General features: G+C 41.2%; 1 protein-coding gene across 3 annotated transcripts in view; it reads right to left on the bottom strand.

Moving 5' to 3' along the window:
* Positions 1 to 9,710, bottom strand: part of cd2ap (CD2-associated protein) — a 42,159-nt gene extending 32,449 nt beyond the window's left edge. For all 3 annotated transcript variants that reach the window (XM_030771465.1, XM_030771466.1, XM_030771468.1), the window contains exons 1-2: positions 9,524 to 9,710; positions 75 to 235 (exon numbers count right to left, since the gene is read on the bottom strand). In XM_030771465.1, the coding sequence (XP_030627325.1) occupies positions 75 to 235; positions 9,524 to 9,527 (165 nt within the window). In that variant the 5' untranslated portion in view covers positions 9,528 to 9,710. The remainder of the gene's footprint in view (positions 1 to 74; positions 236 to 9,523) is intronic.
* Between the last annotated feature and the right edge of the window lie 7,774 nt (positions 9,711 to 17,484).

Genomic DNA, 17,484 nt, shown 5'->3' with positions numbered 1-17,484 from the left:
CCAATGCTGTTTTCACGCTTGGAAATTAGTTCTATCAATGATGCTGTTATTAATGAGTTTATTTAGAGCTTCACCTTGACAAAGTTGTCAGGGAAAACGCCTCTCCTCCCATTGAGCTCTCCTTCCATCCATCCCTCCTCTTCTATCCTCCGCACGTTGGTTATGATGTCCCCCTGTCTGAGGGTCAGCTCGTCTTCATGATGTGCCTCATACTCATACTCCACAATCACCTCTACTGCACAGAGAGAGAGAGAGAGAGAGAGAGAGAGAGAGAGAGAGAGAAAGAAAGAGAGAGAGAGAGAGATTTATCTATCTTCAGCTAACTGAATGTCAAACTGATTACCATTACCAACACCATGGTCCATCATTGAACATGTTCACTATGATACCAACACCATTGTCTATCACTGAGCATATTTACAATGACAGCAACACTATGGTCCATTACTGAACACATTCACTATGACAGACTATGGTGTTGTTATCACTGAACATGTTCACAATGATACCAACACCATCACTGAACATGTTCTAACCTTTCAGGACCAGCTGTTACTTTGACACAAAGTGTAATGACACATCTCAAGTCAGAATCTAATAGACTCAACACTGGCACCAGTTTGTAGAAAGCCACACCAGTCTCACCAGTCCTGTAGCTAAATCTGAGCGTGGCAGTTTTTCCTGAGTCTGAGAGGTAAAGAGAGGGATCTGATTGGTAACTCTCTCCCCCGGCCTCTGGCTGCTAGCTTATTTACATAATGATGCTGTTGATAAGAAAAGTCAAGCAGTAAGACCAAGCCTTTTGTAAAACAGAGCCTGAGAACGACTGATTAAAGAAAGGAAACGTTTGGTCTAAAAAAAGAAGGAGCCATGTGGAACTCCTCTGACTAATCCTACACATTCATCTGAGATGTTTAAATATCAAATGATATTTAGGAGACTTTGGCAAAAAGTGAGGAGAAAATGTGTGATGTGATTGGTTGAGGTTACAGTTCACTCGAGAACTAAACTATCCACTTGTCTCTAGAATATCCAATGTTCCCTCCCCATGATCTTCCTACAGCTTCCTGTTTTTGACAATGGAGAAATAAACGCAGTGGCAAACATGGACTGAGTCATTTCACACAAACCTATGAGGGAAAAAAAAAAGAAATCTTTTGTTGTGCCGGATCGATCAAAGCACGGCAGCCTTGTCCGTTTGTGAGTGACTGTCTGTAGGGGTCTGACCCGTTTCCATCAGCTCTCTCCTACCGCATGCTTCCACAGCTCACTGCCCTTTTCCACTCATGCACTCCCTCATTAAATGAATACAACGTGATGTGTGTGTGTGTGTGTGTGTGTGTGTGTGTGTGTGTGTGGTTGTAAGTATGATGTGACTCTGTCCTGTACATGCTTCCATACAATTCCATTTGGAGTCCAAACCAAATCCAGGGAAATTTGCATGGTACAAATGTAACTGGGAAGCTCTTGGTAATGACCAGAATATTGTTATCTTAGATAACAACTGAGGCCTGCACTTTGCTCATTTGTGATTATGGTGTAAATGTTTAAGCTGTTGAAGAATAAGGTATTGAAAATTTCCCTTTCTCTACTAGAACCGTACTGCCTGTATTGTGGACCACAGTAAAATTGTGCTCTTCAAATCAAACCAGCCTGAATTTCCAGAACAGGGTACTAACCTCCCCAGTACAAGAGTTACAGGGTCACACTGAGACAACCAGCGATAAAAATGCTATGAAACTGCTCTGACCCTGAATATTTAGCAACCTTTCCCCACCTCATAATATTATTTGATGAACACATCTCACTTTTGATTTCCTGTTTCTTGCGTTGTTCATCTTTCTAAACGATGGCAGCTCCAGCCACGATGCAGGGTGGGTACACAAACCTTCAACTCTGACTCCTCAATTCATGGTACCACCAACTCCAGTAACCCAATTTTGCTTCCGACTTCAACTCCGACTCCACAGCCCTGGTTCCAGCTGACACTTTTGACTAGGTGGCATTTACAAAATTGCATAGACTGAATCTGACTGGGCAGTATTTATAATGCTGTGTAGACTGAATTTGACTGGGCAGTATTTATAATGCTGTATAGACTGAATTTGACTGGGCAGTATTTATAATGCTGTATAGACTGAGTTTGACTGGGCAGTATTTATAATGCTGTATAGACTGAATTTGACTGGGCAGTATTTACGATGCTGTGTAGACTGAGTTTGACTGGGCAGTATTTATAATGCTGTGTAGACTGAGTTTGACTGGGCAGTATTTATAATGCTGTGTAGACTGAGTTTGACTGGGCAGTATTTATAATGCTGTATAGACTGAGTTTGACCGGGCAGTATTTACGATGCTGTATAGACTGAATTTGACTGGGCAGTATTTATAATGCTGTATAGACTGAATTTGACTGGGCAGTATTTATAATGCTGTATAGACTGAATTTGACTGGGCAGTATTTATAATGCTGTATAGACTGAATTTGACTGGGCAGTACTTATAATGCTGTATAGACTGAGTTTGACTGGGCAGTATTTATAATGATGTACAGACTAGGTTTGGCTGGGCAGTTTTTACAATGCTGTATAGACTGAGTTTGACTGGGCAGTATTTACAATGCTGTGTAGACTGAGTTTGACTGGGCAGTATTTATCATGCTGTGTAGACTGAGTTTGACTGGGCAGTATTTATAATGCTGTATAGACTGAGTTTGACTGGGCAGTATTTATAATGCTGTATATACTGAGTTTGACTGGGCAGTATTTACAATGCAGTATAGACTGAGTTTGACTGGGCAGTATTTATAATGCTGTGTAGACTGAGTTTGACTGGGCAGTATTTACAATGCTGTGTAGACTGAGTTTGACTGGGCAGTATTTATAATGCTGTATAGACTGAGTTTGACTGGGCAGTAGGCCTATTTACGATGCTGTGTAGACTGAGTTTGACTGGGCAGTATTTACGATGCTGTATAGACTGAATTTGACTGGGCAGTATTTATAATGCTGTATAGACTGAGTTTGACTGGGCAGTATTTACGATGCTGTATAGACTGAGTTTGACTGGGCAGTAATTATAATGCTGTGTAGACTGAGTTTGACTGGGCAGTATTTATAATGCTGTATAGACTGAGTTTGACTGGGCAGTATTTATAATGCTGTATAGACTGAGTTTGACTGGGCAGTATTTACAATGCTGTGTAGACTGAGTTTGACTGGGCAGTATTTATAATGCTGTATAGACTGAATTTGACTGGGCAGTATTTATAATGCTGTATAGACTGAGTTTGACTGGGCAGTATTTATAATGCTGTGTAGACTGAGTTTGACTGGGCAGGTTTTACAATGCAGTATAGACTGAATTTGACTGGGCAGTATTTATAATGCTGTATAGACTGAATTTGACTGGGCAGTATTTATAATGCTGTATAGACTGAATTTGACTGGGCAGTATTTATAATGCTGTATCGACTGAGTTTGACTGGGCAGTATTTATAATGCTGTATCGACTGAGTTTGACTGGGCAGTATTTATAATGATGTACAGACTGAATCTGGTGCTATAATGGCACTGCTAACCCTGGTAGCGATCAGACAGGCACAAATGGACACGGAAAAGACTCCCATCACATAGCAATTTTTGTCTCCTAAAGCAGGCACCTCTTAAGCAAACAAACTAATTCCCAACTTCTTACACTGATTATTCAAAAGTTTGTGTTTCCCACTCCAATAATTATATGCAGAAGTACTATAAGTTTCAAAATTGTAACACCAGGAAAAGATAACAAAGATACTAGCAGGAAATAATCTGGTAGGAGTGTGAGCACATACCAAAGAATTCAAGCCTACAGTAGTAGACATTAAATATTTGAGTTGGACAAAAATGCACCAACAACAGTATTCTAAGAATCTCTCAAAAGCTGGTCAAGCAATTGGGCCCCTAATGTCCTTGCTTGACTGCAGCTCTACAGCTGAGCTATCTGTGAAAAACTGCTTGATCAGACGACAAAAATTCACCTTTGTTTTTAATTCAGAGGGAATCCATTCTGATCTGTCTTTCTGACAAAAAAACTCCTGCATTACCTCATTAATGACATCATCCCATCATGCGGCCCAACGCTGAGCTATGGTGTGTTAGCATTTAAGAGAGTATGGTATAGCTTTTGGTGGTTGGTTTGAGGTAGAGAAAAAACGCTTTGATAAACTGGCCCAAAGGTTGGATCTACTCCAGAAATGTGGCCTGAGTGGTGGAGACATCCAGACACACTGACATTCTAGAGTCTGAAGCCACAAAGAACAAAAATCACTGGTCTAAAATAACCTCACTTTTACTGCTACATTTCAAATGCTGAATCAATCATTTCACTCAAAAATACTGACGGTTTTTTTTTTAAACAAACAAAAATTTAATACACAAATACTGAATGTGGTTGTTTTGTTTTATTTATTTGCTTTGTTTTTGTTCTTAAGGAGCAGAGCTCGTTCTGTCATGCTTAGAGAAACAGTTACAGGTCCCTCTCTAGTCTCTACACTGAGCGTGCCATGTAAATGATGGAAATAAAGGCCAAATGTTTCAGAAAACACATTAGTGTGGGATTTCCACTTGACACAATCAGGTTCTGCCATGACGTTTAATGGCAATGTCAGATATTCAAGCATAAATCAGCATAATCTAAAGGGTGACCTTTTCAACACACCCCTTCTCATCTACTACTTAGGAAAAAAAAACTTTATCAAAAAGTAAATACTGACAGAGGGGACACAACCTTTGGGCAACATAACGCAATTCACATACTTGTTCAATCCTCAAACAATAGCCTAAATCAAAAAGATCACCAAAAACTGATTAAAAACACCAAGATAGAAATCCATGACTTGGCAAACAGAAAGCATACTAAGTTAGGGAAACATTGCTTCTATGCAATTTGATAGACGTGCTAACACTCGCATGACTTCTAGAATACTCTTATTCAGCAGTTTAGAAAAGTCATCTATGCCCATTAGCAGCACTGAAGTACCCATTAAAAACAAACTTTTCAAAAAATACACATACATTTTAAACTTCAACTTCAGGTGAAGAGGCCAGAGGAGAAAGCCTGCCCTGAAACAGGGTTCATGGAACCTTGTTAAAAACCGTCCCATGTTTGAAAAGACCATCAAGTCATTAGCCCCTCAGTCCTGATGTCCACAGACAGCTGTATTGTAAGCACATGATCGCAGTGGGAGAGGGGTCCAGACAAACAGCGAGATCCTGGAACACAGTAGCGCCCATCTTTAAACAGGTCATTGGGTTATTAAAATAACACAGCCACAGCCATGGTCTTCCCCAAAACACACACACACACACACACACACACACACACAGTAATCAATAGTGTAGAGGGGGCTGCATGACTTTGCTGTGAGGAGAAGATACACCACAGTCGGTCATCCCTGGGGCACAGAGTATAAGGTCACTTTGATACAATCGCACTGTCGCACTGTGGGCCCTAAGGGCCTTCTAAACATGTCAAAGACTACCATCTGGAACACACGCGTGCGCACGCGCACACACACGCACGCACGCACACCACTCACTAACATACACAGGCCTGCAGGGTAGTGGAACACTAAGAACACAGCAATGCAGGAAATGAACTGCTGGATTTGTGGACTGTGATTGTTAGCAGAGCCATCAGGCTACACCAAGGAGGCACGGCTGTTAATGCTTGTGCTGCCCTTAGTCTGTGTTTGAAACACCGATAAGATGGCTTTGGAGGGTTGTAATTTTCCATGTGTCCTGTTTTGGTTCAGTAGAGCTTCAGGTTTCAAGTACATCATCTGAAAGCCTGACAAACAGTATTCTCCACAGAGGGAAAGGAGCATTCTTTCAATGAGGGCAGGAACCAACATGCTCAAAAATGGAAAGATGTGGAAAACTTACATTTCTGACTCAAAACAGGACATGGTTGCCGAGGCCTTCTCAGATGGGTGACTTAATTGTCCAGAGCGAAGCTTCTCAAACATTAAGTCAACCCAAGCTCTTTGCTTTAGGCCCTAAGCGATAGCAGAACATTGGGCGCCAGAGGCAAGAGTCATGTGTCTATGGCAGTGATAACAGAGTGTGTATTATACCCAATAGAGGTTATTTTAGTACAATAAGCAGGACAGCCTATTCTTACCCAACACGCCCCACCGTGTGCCGATTGGTAACTCAGGCAAGGAGAGCTTTGCAACACATTCAGGAGGGGCTGCTGAAATTCTTCACATACTTCCTCTGAGAGAGATGATCAAACGCTCTGTGATTCCACTGAATGTCGTAAGGAGGGAATGAAACTGGGGGAGGATTTCGACAACTCCCATCACTGTCTGTACGCATAACCTGACTAAGGCTCTGTCTTTCTCTTTGAGGTTCATGTTATAAAACAAGCATTCAAACAATGCCTACACAGCAACCTCTCACAGCACACAACACATATTAAGAATTTTTTTTAACAAAGGATGACAAAGTCCAACCTTTCGCCTTTGGTTTAATAAACAATCTATAACTGATTTGATAAGTGTGATGGTATCATGACCTCTTGGAAAACATACAGCATCAAACACCAAGACCTACACTACTTGATTGTGAAGTCACCTCCTAACACCTGCAATCCATTCTAGAGTAAAGGTTGCTTTGAAAGTGTGGCCTGGTGGTTTATTTTCACACTCTGTCTTTGTCTCTCTCCAACACCCTCTGGCTTATAGAGGCAATTGATGGGAAACTTGCTGCTCTGATTTGTCCGGGACCATATCAATCATCAACAATGTTACCATTGACCTGCCTCCATCAACAAGACCCTCTACCACCAAACCAAATACGGTCTATTCCATTTCCTTCTGCCATGCCCTCTGCCCCAGACTTGTGGGGCCTGTACTACGAAGCGAGGAAACTGGCTTATCCAGGTAACTTCTGGTTAAGTTAACTCAAAGTAGGCCGAGTACACCTTCTAATGGAAGAGTCCTATGGCTTCATTCTCCTAGAAAAACAAAGCCATAAGAGTCTTCTATTAGGAGGTTTACTACTTACTCTGAGTTAACTTAACCAGAAGTTACCTGGATAAGCCAGTTACCTTGCTTCGTAGTACAGGCCCCAGGTCTAATTGTGGTTACTGTTTTTGTTTGTGTGTACTCTCTCTAGGGCAGGCACATAGTTTGTATTTTTGATTTGGCAAGAGGGTTTTGTTAGACAGACAAAATGCAGAGGATCTCTCTTTAGCTTTGCCCTTTATGTAGTTCATAGAGATTTAATGTTTTTTTCTTTCCTTTCGCACTGTCCCCAGATGTCTTCCCAAGTTTCTCTCATTTGTGTTTTGACTCGTAAATAACATGCAGCTTGTAAACAGTAAACATACCTTATAGCTGAGTCCTACCTGTCATTTCATCATTTCAAACTGATCATTTTATGTTTCAGCCCAGATCTCCTAGACTACCGTTAGGGAGAAAACAACAAGACTGGTCCAAAAATGCAAGATAAGCAGCTCAATACCTATGTGTGTAAGCCCTTGAATCATTACGTGTAATATTTAGAGGACTTGAGATCATGACTATTGTATAGATTTATTCTTCAGCATGCCAATGAATTAAGAGCACGCCGAGCTTAACAGTCCATTCGCTTCATGTGCTTGGCACAAGCGTTAACAACAACATGCAGAACAATGAGGAAGACTGGGTTACAGATATCCTGAAGCATGACAACACCTTTTCTTTTTTATTTTCTTAACATTATTCTTTTCATGCTCCTACTCTGTGGATTTTGCCTAAGGGTCAAGACCTGATGTGACGTCTTGTATGGGGACTCAGGCAGAATAAGGTTAAGAGGAAACAAACTCTACCTCACATTAAACAGAAGTGTGTGTCCACATACTTTCATAACCCGTCTTACTTATGTCACGCCAAGCAATAGTCCTAAGGGTGTTATGCCTCCTCCATACACATACATCCAATCAGGGGCAAATTACATTTCAAAACAGACTAAAACTTAAAGGAGATTCATTAAAGGGCCATCTGCTATCTAAAAACAGTATACCTTTTCCCTTTTCTCACAGACTCAATACATACACACACATATCCTAGTTAGGCCCTTTATGAATCAGCTGCTTTATAAAAATCGGCTACTCTGTCATGTATGACTGGCAAGGGGAGGAGCAGGGAAAGCCACGCAGGCGACCTGCCTGCCAGCCGCCTCTTCCAGCAGAGGAACGAGCCCAGCCCACTCGGGGGAGCTGCCAAGACCCACTATCATCGGTGGGAAGTCAACACCGGCTCGCATGGGCCTATGCTTGGAAAAGTAAAAAGACAAGCAAACAACAACAAAAAACGCACAGTAACGAATCAGTAAACCAAATAAAAATATGAAACGGAAGTAATGATGCCCACAAGAGGTCGGCGTTATGTGTGAACATCGATCCAAGAGCAGTTGTGCACATGTGGAGACTGTGAAAGATTGCAAGGAGGGAAGCAGTCATTTGACAAGTCCAAACACATCACAACTCTTGTGGTGTAACCCGAGTGAGTCGTGCTTGCGAGGAAAAACCCTGCCCTAAAGCACCTGGCTTCAACAGATCACACTACACGATCGCAAAGGCTGCATCTAAAACAGTTTAAGTTCAGACAGTAGAACAATGTACCTTTGTATTGTTAACAACACCAGAATAAACGCGACGAATTTCAACCACAAATCACAGCTGCGAACCATCGCCATCACTGCGATTTCCATAGCTCAACTTCCAACAGCTAAAGTGCGGCAAATTATTTTATGTATCGCAGTCACAATACGATAGCTGATCGCTATGAATATTTTAGGTGCAATGGTAAGTGGAGATAAGTGGAGAAAACAAAAGACTTATGCATTAATGGGTACTCCATGAAGTAAATTCACGTAAACAATCGGGTTGTTCTATACACGACAAGGTCGTGAAAGAGTGCTACATCTGGGAATTCAGGAAAATAAAGTCAAGGAAACAGAACTTCGCTGAAGTCCAAGTTTTAAACTCAGTCAATCTAGACTATTTTTCTCAGCCAGACATTTGTGAATATAACACTACGATAACATTCTTTTTTAGGATTATGAAGTTGACGACAATGCCACGACTAATTGACGTTACATTTCTATTATTGACCAGTTTCCAGCACTGGGTGAGTTTTCCATCCAAAGTGGCAGTCAGTTGGCTTCTGTACAAGTCCAATAGCATATAGAGCACCGAAAACAAACAACAATTTAGTTGTGAGTTGAATCTAGTTTAACATTAAACAAGTCAATATTGGCATCGTGTGTAGCCGCTAATCCTGACGTAAAACCTTAGGAATTTTCTGGTTAGGACGAGCCTAGCAGTTTGCTACATGAGCGAACAGTCAAAGATTCGTTCAACATCACAAGGTCTTCGGTAGATACAATGTACCAGCTACCTTATCGCACCTGTGAATTTGACTGCATTGAACAACTGACCTAGTCGGCGAAAGTTCTAGTGTATTATAACATGATAAAATTCCAAGTAAACTCACCCATACTGTCCTTCGAATCAGGACTGACTTCCTCTGATGCGTGAAATCTCCCGTCCTGTAGATGACGTTGGCTAGCAACTTAGATGCTAGCTATACAAAAAATTCTCCTGTTTGTGAATTCTGTGTATGTGAATAACTTACAGGCAAGTTTAACAGCAACATAAATCCATTCGTCGATACCTTTATGACAACCTCCCACGCGTACCTGAGGTATGCCTTACAGAATACTGTGCAGGAAGTTATCCCAAAGTCTCCACCTTTCTTGGATTTGCCTGAAACTAGTGGCACACATACAGAAAACACCAAGAAGTTCCGCGATATTTCAATGGGACAATCCCGCGAGATCGCGTATCTGGTACGCAAGTTAGCGTCTTGGAGAGGAGGTTGGGATAAGGTAAACGTAAAACTTGGCAGCCCTTCTTAAAACTCTGTTTTTGTCATACTCAGCTATTCTTTGTTGTCTCATTTCTGCTCAGAGAGGAGGAGAGAAAAGGACACTTTGATGCGAACGAAACTATCCATATTGTAATTTTCCGATGAAAAGCATTGTTTATTACAAAGTTAGTTCAAAACAAACTGAACGCCTTTGACGCTCCCGCTGTAACGTAACCAATGTGCAATCTGCGGTTCGATGCTGAGCCCAAAACAGCAGTACAACGTGACAGGTAGAGCAGGAATCAGTAAATAATGAAACCAAGCGCTGTGATATCGTCCCATCAATTCTACAGTAATTAATCATCAGTGTGAAAACAAACAAAAATTAAGAAACAGCGGACAGGAAAAAACCCAGGTCAATAGAATATAGGGAAACTCTAAATGACTGTCTGTGTTACATGGATATTTGCCTGTATCTTTGTGGCTAAATGTATTTGCATAAAATTTGCCAAAAGCTTTTAACAGTGATGGTCCAAAATTGAACCAGTCAAAATAAGCTGCCACTTCCTTTACTGCTTTCCACAATTTGGGAAATACATTATGCGCCTATCAGCAGTGTTGGTAACGCGTTAGTGTAATTCCACTAGTTTTAGCGGTGACAAGTAATGTAACGAATTACCTTTTCAAATTAAATAAAGCCGTTATAATTACGGAAATTTAAATGGGCTCGTTACCCGTTACTTTTGTTGTGCGTGAAAATATTAATGGACAACTGCAGACAAATGCAGCCTATTCCCCGAATATCCTGTTTATGATCTAACGTCACCCGACCTTACGGTGGAGCACTGAATGAGTGAATCAATCAATCAGCATTAGCCCACACAGCGGCGGACAATTAGTGTGAGCTCGCTGTCCTGGAAATATGAACATTATCCCCCCCCTCGAGATTACGGACAAAAATATACTGGTGAGTTGTAGTCTATATGCAGGTGTGAGAATTTTATGCACATCAAAGATTGGTAATTCGAATCTTCTGAAGCACCAGGTAAAACAACAGTGTGTTGATGTTTTTGTAAATCACTTTTATCACTGTCAAAGGTCTGAGAGACAGTTGCTATTTCACACTGCCAAAACAGCATTAAAACTGACTTGTGTCCTAGTGCTTGATTTGAAGGTCTGGTTAGGCTACAATAAACAGGCCTATCAAAACATGTCTATTGTGTTTTATTGTTCTGCTTCTTACTTTTCATCATAGTGATAATGGGTACAACGATAGATAAAATTTGACAGTTGTCTTGTTCCACACTGTGTCACAGCAATGCTAAAATAATATAGCTATGTATGCATTAATAAGAGAATCAGAGGTAAAGCAAAAAGTTAATTTCCCCAGCAACTAATTACTTTTATATGCAGTAATTTGTAAAGTAATTCAATTATTTTTGAAAGAAGTAACTATTAAATATAACTAAGTACTAATTTTCAGTAACTTGCACATTACTACAACTTCACTGAAACTGAAAATGAAATGAGATGATACTACCACAACTAACATTAAATTAGCATTAGCAAATCCTTAATAAAATAAAACATCTAAAATTGTAATGAAGCAGAAAAAAAAGTGAAAAAAAGAGTCCTGATTAAAATCCTTTAAAACTAAAACAAAAAAACAACAACAAAAACATAAGACTAAAAAATAAAATAAAACCGAAAGGGTTTTAAAGACTTTTAAACCAGAGATATAAAATAAAACTGAAAGTTGTTTTTTTTAATATTGACATTACTTCACAAGATCATAAGCATTTAGATTGCATTCTTTACCCTGATCCAAATGCTACACTAAGCCCTAAGGCCCTAAGGTTGTTCTTTAGCACCACACTTTCATGATGTAAGTAAGGACAGGCCTGTAAACGTGAACAGGTGTACAAGCAGAAAAAGAGAAACAGGGCATTGCAGAGACATAATAATCATTCCCTGGTTGTAAACTCACCCCTTGGGCAAACTGTGGACGTTTACAATGCTGTTATTTAATGATAGTAGGCTACTGAAAAAAGTGGACTTATACAGTGGGCTTACATTGCAATTAGTTACATGTAACATTAATTCCAATATGTTCATTGCTGTTTTACTGACTTAGTTTAGTGTGGGGAGGTATTAATAAGATTACCAACAAGATGCTCATTCTCCACTCAAAACAAGGAATAAATTGTCTATAATTATGCCAAAATTAACTTGAAAGACCATGACTAATACACATTCTGCTGACAGAGGGTAATTTTAGGCGGAGTTATGAATAAGACGTATAAAGGACAGTGTTGGGCACACTACTGAGCACCATTTGAATGTGCAAAGTGAGAAGTAGGACACTCTAAAACCCTTGTACACCCCATGGGAAGGTGGCACATTAAGGCCATGAGACTGCAAGTGTCAGTGAAGTGATATTGTCCTTGAAAGCAACTGCAGCCTGGAACAGAAGAATTAGAGCAAAAAGACTGTCATTTTTGTGTGCCTGAGTAGGGCTCAAGAAGGGTGAAATGGAATGACGGTGAAAAAGCATCAGTGTTGGTGTCCAACATGGAAATAACTTGGACATAAGAAAGTCTGCACACTCTGCCTAATGACAAACTGACAAAGGCAAGGCCAGGAAGGCATCATGTGTCTGTAAGCATGAGCCTGTCATAGTCCTTTAACTGGAGAATGACTAAAGCCAATCAAGCCAATCAAAGAGAGGGTCCATTTCAGCTTTTGCTGATGCCAGGTTGTTAAAGTGTAGGGTTAGAATAGGTATTTTATCTGGACTTCAGTCAGGGACTCCGGGAGGGAAGAGCAGCTTGTCAGCAGAATAAGGGTAAGCCTGGCAGGAAGACTAGTGTGCAGGGCCAAAGCAATGCGTCTCCAAAAGTGGCCCTTAGTCTGGCAGGACACTCGGGTGTGTGTCTGGTTTTTGTTTGCTAAGTGTTAGCATATTGGAACTTAAGAGAAACAGCCCAAGCTTTGATGAACACCATACTTCAGCTGAGTACTTCAGGACTTACTCATCTACATGTAAAATCAGTAGCAGTCAGTTAGGATGAATCAAAATCAGGAGAGTGTCTGTTCACTTTGGTCCACAAAGCTTGAAAGTTTTTCTAAAACAATATTATAGTCTATGGTATCAAAAGCTGCACTTAGATCTGATAACACAAGTGTAGTATTCATGTTTCAAGTGTCAAGTTTATTTAGAGCCCAATATCACTGTTTACAGTCTCAAAGGGCTGTACAGCCCACAACAGTCAAAATCAAAACAGGACGGCACCCCCTGACTTAATCCTCATGGCGGGCAAGAAAAAACTCCCCAAAAACCCAAAAGGGAAATGGGAAAATGGGAGAAATCTTGAGAAGGACCACAGAGAGAGGAGACCCCTCCTTGGCCAGACAGGTGTGCAATAGGTGCCAACCCAGCGGGCAGTTACAACTGCAAGTAAATTAGAGCATAGTGTCCATTGGTTGGAGGACATCCGACTTTTTCAACAGTCAACTGGAGCACTCTCTCAGCTATAATGTGGTCTAAAGCCTGTTCGAAATACGTCACAAATATTATTTTCTGCAAGAATGAACATAACTGTTTAGCTGTAGCTAGACATGGAAGATATGCGGAGAGTTAGAAAACTGAGATGAAGTGAAGGTAAGCTGCAATACTATGTAGTAACGTTTTTATTACTTATTATTTTCCCCAGTAATGATGTGAGAGGACTTTGTCAAATTAGGAGTGATGACACAATGGTTCAGTGTTTCCACAGAGCCTTCATAACCATGCCAAACTGTATGTATTAGACCTCACCTCTGCTCCTTCCTGGCTTTGTTTCAACCTCTGCCATCCTGGTCTTAACTTCTTCCTTCCTGAGAGAGAAAAGCAATGGAAAGAGGAACAAAAGAGCATTTTTTGAGAATCTGTTCAAAGAGAATATACCTAAGACCTGGAGCTCCATAGACATTGTAATAACTCAAAAAAAGCTGCAGAAAAAAAAAACATTTGCATTCCATTTTAACATTGTACCATAAAACCTAATTGGTCTGTAATGTCTACCTTTTTCTTATTTGCTCTCCCTATCTCTGTTTCTTTATACCTCTTCTCTCCCAGCCCCCTCTCCGACTTTTCTCTCTTTACACTAGATCACTCGGACAAGTTATGTCTGCCCACGGTCTCTCTTACCACTGCTACGCCGATGACACACAGCTGTTCTTCTCCCTCTCCCCCTCCGACTTTCAGGTCCAGCCACGCATGGCAGCCTGCTTAACCGACATCGCCTCCTGGATGTCTGCTAACCATCTCAAGCTCAACTTGGAGAAAACTGAGCTTCTCTTTTTTCTTCTAAGAACTACCCAACAATCAACGCTTCAGTCACCATCGAGGGTTCTGTGGTGCCCTCATCCAGAGCAGCCAAAAACCTTGGCATGACCCTGGATGACCAGCTGAACTTCTCAAGCCACATCGCGGCGGATCCTGTAGATTCTCTTCAACATCAGGACGATCTGCCCCTTCCTCACGCAACAAGCAGCCCAGGTCCTGGTCCAAGCACTTGTCATCTCCCGCCACGACTACTGCAATGCCTTACTGGCTGGCTTACCGGCCTGCACTATCAGGCCGCTTCAGCTTGTTCAGAATGATTCTGCACTCTTGGTATTCAACCTCCCAAAACACTCCTGTGTCACTCCGGTTCTTACTACACTCCACTGGCTTCCGGTAGCAGCACGCATCCAGTTCAAGACACTGGCGCTGGCTTACCAGGCCACAAGAGGCTCTGCCCCATCCTACCTTCAGTCTCTGAAAACTCCTTACATCCCAGCCAGAGCTCTCTGCTCAACCACCTCTGGTCAGCTGGTCGTCCCCTCACTTCAGGAACCTGGCAGCCGTACCTCTCGACCACGCCTCTTCTCTGCCATTGTTCCGCAGTGGTGGAATGACCTTTCTCACTCAGTCAGGACTGCGGAATCTCTTGCCATCTTCCGCAGGAAACTGAAAACCCACCTTTTCAGAACCCACCTGTCCCCCACTGCCTAACCTCCCTTTCTATGTCACAAAAAAAAAATTGTACTAACCTTGTCTCTATGTCGCAGGTCTTGTTTATTTATTTATCGTTTATTGTCACAGAATTCCAGGAGTGTGATACTGGGGGTAAGTAATCTACAGTTTTATTGTGATCTTTGCTTATGTGGTAATGTGATCTGATTGAGGCACTTATTGTAAGTTGCTTTGGTTAAAAGCGTCTCCTAAATGCCAAACTGTAAATTGTAATTGTAACTCTCCACTGTAATTCCTCCCCTCCTCTTACATCCACCATCCTTTTTTCTTTCACTCTCTCTCTCTCTCTCTCTCTCTCTCTCTCTCTCTCCCTCTCCCCTCTGCTTACTGTCTCACTGCTTATTTTTATCCTTTCTCTTCCCTCAATTTCTTCTCTACTTTCCTCTATTACTCTTAAATTTCTCATTCTCCACTCTTAATTACACCTGAAGAATTCTCATCATCTCCCCTCCTCCTTTTCCCTCCTCTTAAATTTTTTTCTTTATCACAATTTGTCCACTAAACTTCTTTCTTCTTCTCCTCTCTTTATTCAGTGGCATCGTTCCTTCAGTCCACTTCTTGACCAATTTCTTTCTTTCTTTCTTTCTTTCTTTCTTTCTTTCTTTCTTTCTTTCTTTCTTTCTATACCCTCTTTTCCTGATCTGCTCTCCCTCTCTCACTCTCCTTTCTTCCCTGCTTGTTCTTCTTTCCACTTTCATTTTTCTTCAACCTAAGTCCTGCTTTCCACCTCTTCACCCCATCACTCCCTCTTAACTGTTTCTCACACTTCCTCTCCACTTCTCTCAGTCTCTGTTTTCAGTTCCACTTCTCACTCTCTGCCTCTCATTTCCTATTATCATTTTTCCCTTCCTGTGTCTGTGTCACACTGATGGTCAGGATGCTTGTTAACCCCTGAAAGAGGTCAACACTCTGGACATGGTAGAAGAGGGAGGGATGGTTGGCTGCCCACCTACAAGATGCCATGACTTCATGAGGAAAGCTTTCTACCTGTTTTGTGTGAAACTGATGTGCTGTCATTTTCTGGATGGTCTAAGGGATTCATAGTAAAAGGACCAAGCCTCTCCCAAATGCTCCGCAGAGAAAATGAATGGAGATTGGAGAGTGGCAATGTCTAACATGCAATAGCATCTAGACCCAGTATTAGGGTAATGGCATTTTTTGCAACCAGAAATGATTGTCCATCTTTTTACAAAGTGACAGAAACTTGTAAATTTGTTCTAGATGGCATGTTCAGATCGTGTTAACATGGTGTCATCTCCTACACTATTCCCTGTCTTTTTATCTCCCAGAGGAAGCTCCATCAGCCCTTTGGCTTTGTCAGTCCTCTCTGTCAATTCTGGAAAGCTCAGTGTACCTCTTGAGCATCTGGAAATCTCTGTAACTCCAGACTCCAGACACTGCTGAGTGTTTTTGACCTGTCCTTTTACCAATATGGAGATGTTTATCCGGTACCCAGGCTCTGTGCATGAAGACGCATCTGTCCAGCACTTTGCGCCATTGGCATTCTACTGGCTGTCATCAGGTTTCCCATTAGTTAATGCCTTTGGTAGGAAAAAATCATGGTCATGGTATACCCCCACTTACCCCAGTAAAAAAAACCCTGAGTTTTCATCCCTACTCTTGGCTATGGGTCTGAGATGCACTCTTTTTTGTTCAACTAAAAATAGTTACTACTAATACTTCAAAAAGTGAATTTCTTCTTCTTCAAAAACAAAGAAAGAAAATGACAACAAGAATAACAAAAAACATACAAAGTGCACAGTGCATTTGCTTATATCATTTACACGTTCAATCTCAACCATGTTTAGAATCCCTCTCAGTCTTTTTGTTTCAGCCTGCACATCAGATAGAGGAGTAACATCTGTCTCATTCCAGACACACAAGTAAAGTGGAAGTCTTTATATGGAATTACCACATAAATAAATGTAACTGCTCCATCTGCGACCAGGCTCTACTGATGTCTATGGGATGTATCCATGGAGATAGACAGTAATGTAAGGCCCCAAGCAGGCATAGTGTGTGGTCAGATCAGTCAGAAAACACTGGAAATGTCCTCTAACCTGGATTTGCCAGTGCTACCTCAGCCAAACCACTTGATATTTGGCCTTTTCTCCAAATGAAGGCCCGTGTGTGTGCAGAAACACGATGGGTGGCACTGTCGCATGCGTAGCTATGATCATCTCGCAAAATGACCTCTGAACTAAGAGGGGTTTATATGTGGCTGTCTAGTTTAGACTGCTTTTATAAAATAGTGCTCTAGCTCTCCATACTCAGTTTAAGTAAGTTCATATGAACTGACATGCAACTGCTTGCTTATTTTTATTTATTTATTTATTCATTTGTTTTGCTGAAAAAATGGGTTAACTACTGCATACTTTAATTTATGTATTTATTTTGTGATTAGAGGATTAAAGGAGAGTTTCAGTCCAAAGCGGTCATTTAGATTTTCACTCCTCAATCAGTGGTTATGTGGTTGAATATGGTTTGTATACAGCTAATCAGACAGGACTGCATGATGATCTTTGTT

This window comes from Chanos chanos, chromosome 4 (assembly GCF_902362185.1).
Source record: "Chanos chanos chromosome 4, fChaCha1.1, whole genome shotgun sequence".
Lineage (NCBI taxonomy): Eukaryota > Metazoa > Chordata > Actinopteri > Gonorynchiformes > Chanidae > Chanos > Chanos chanos.
This window is presented reverse-complemented; position numbering and strand designations above follow the sequence as displayed.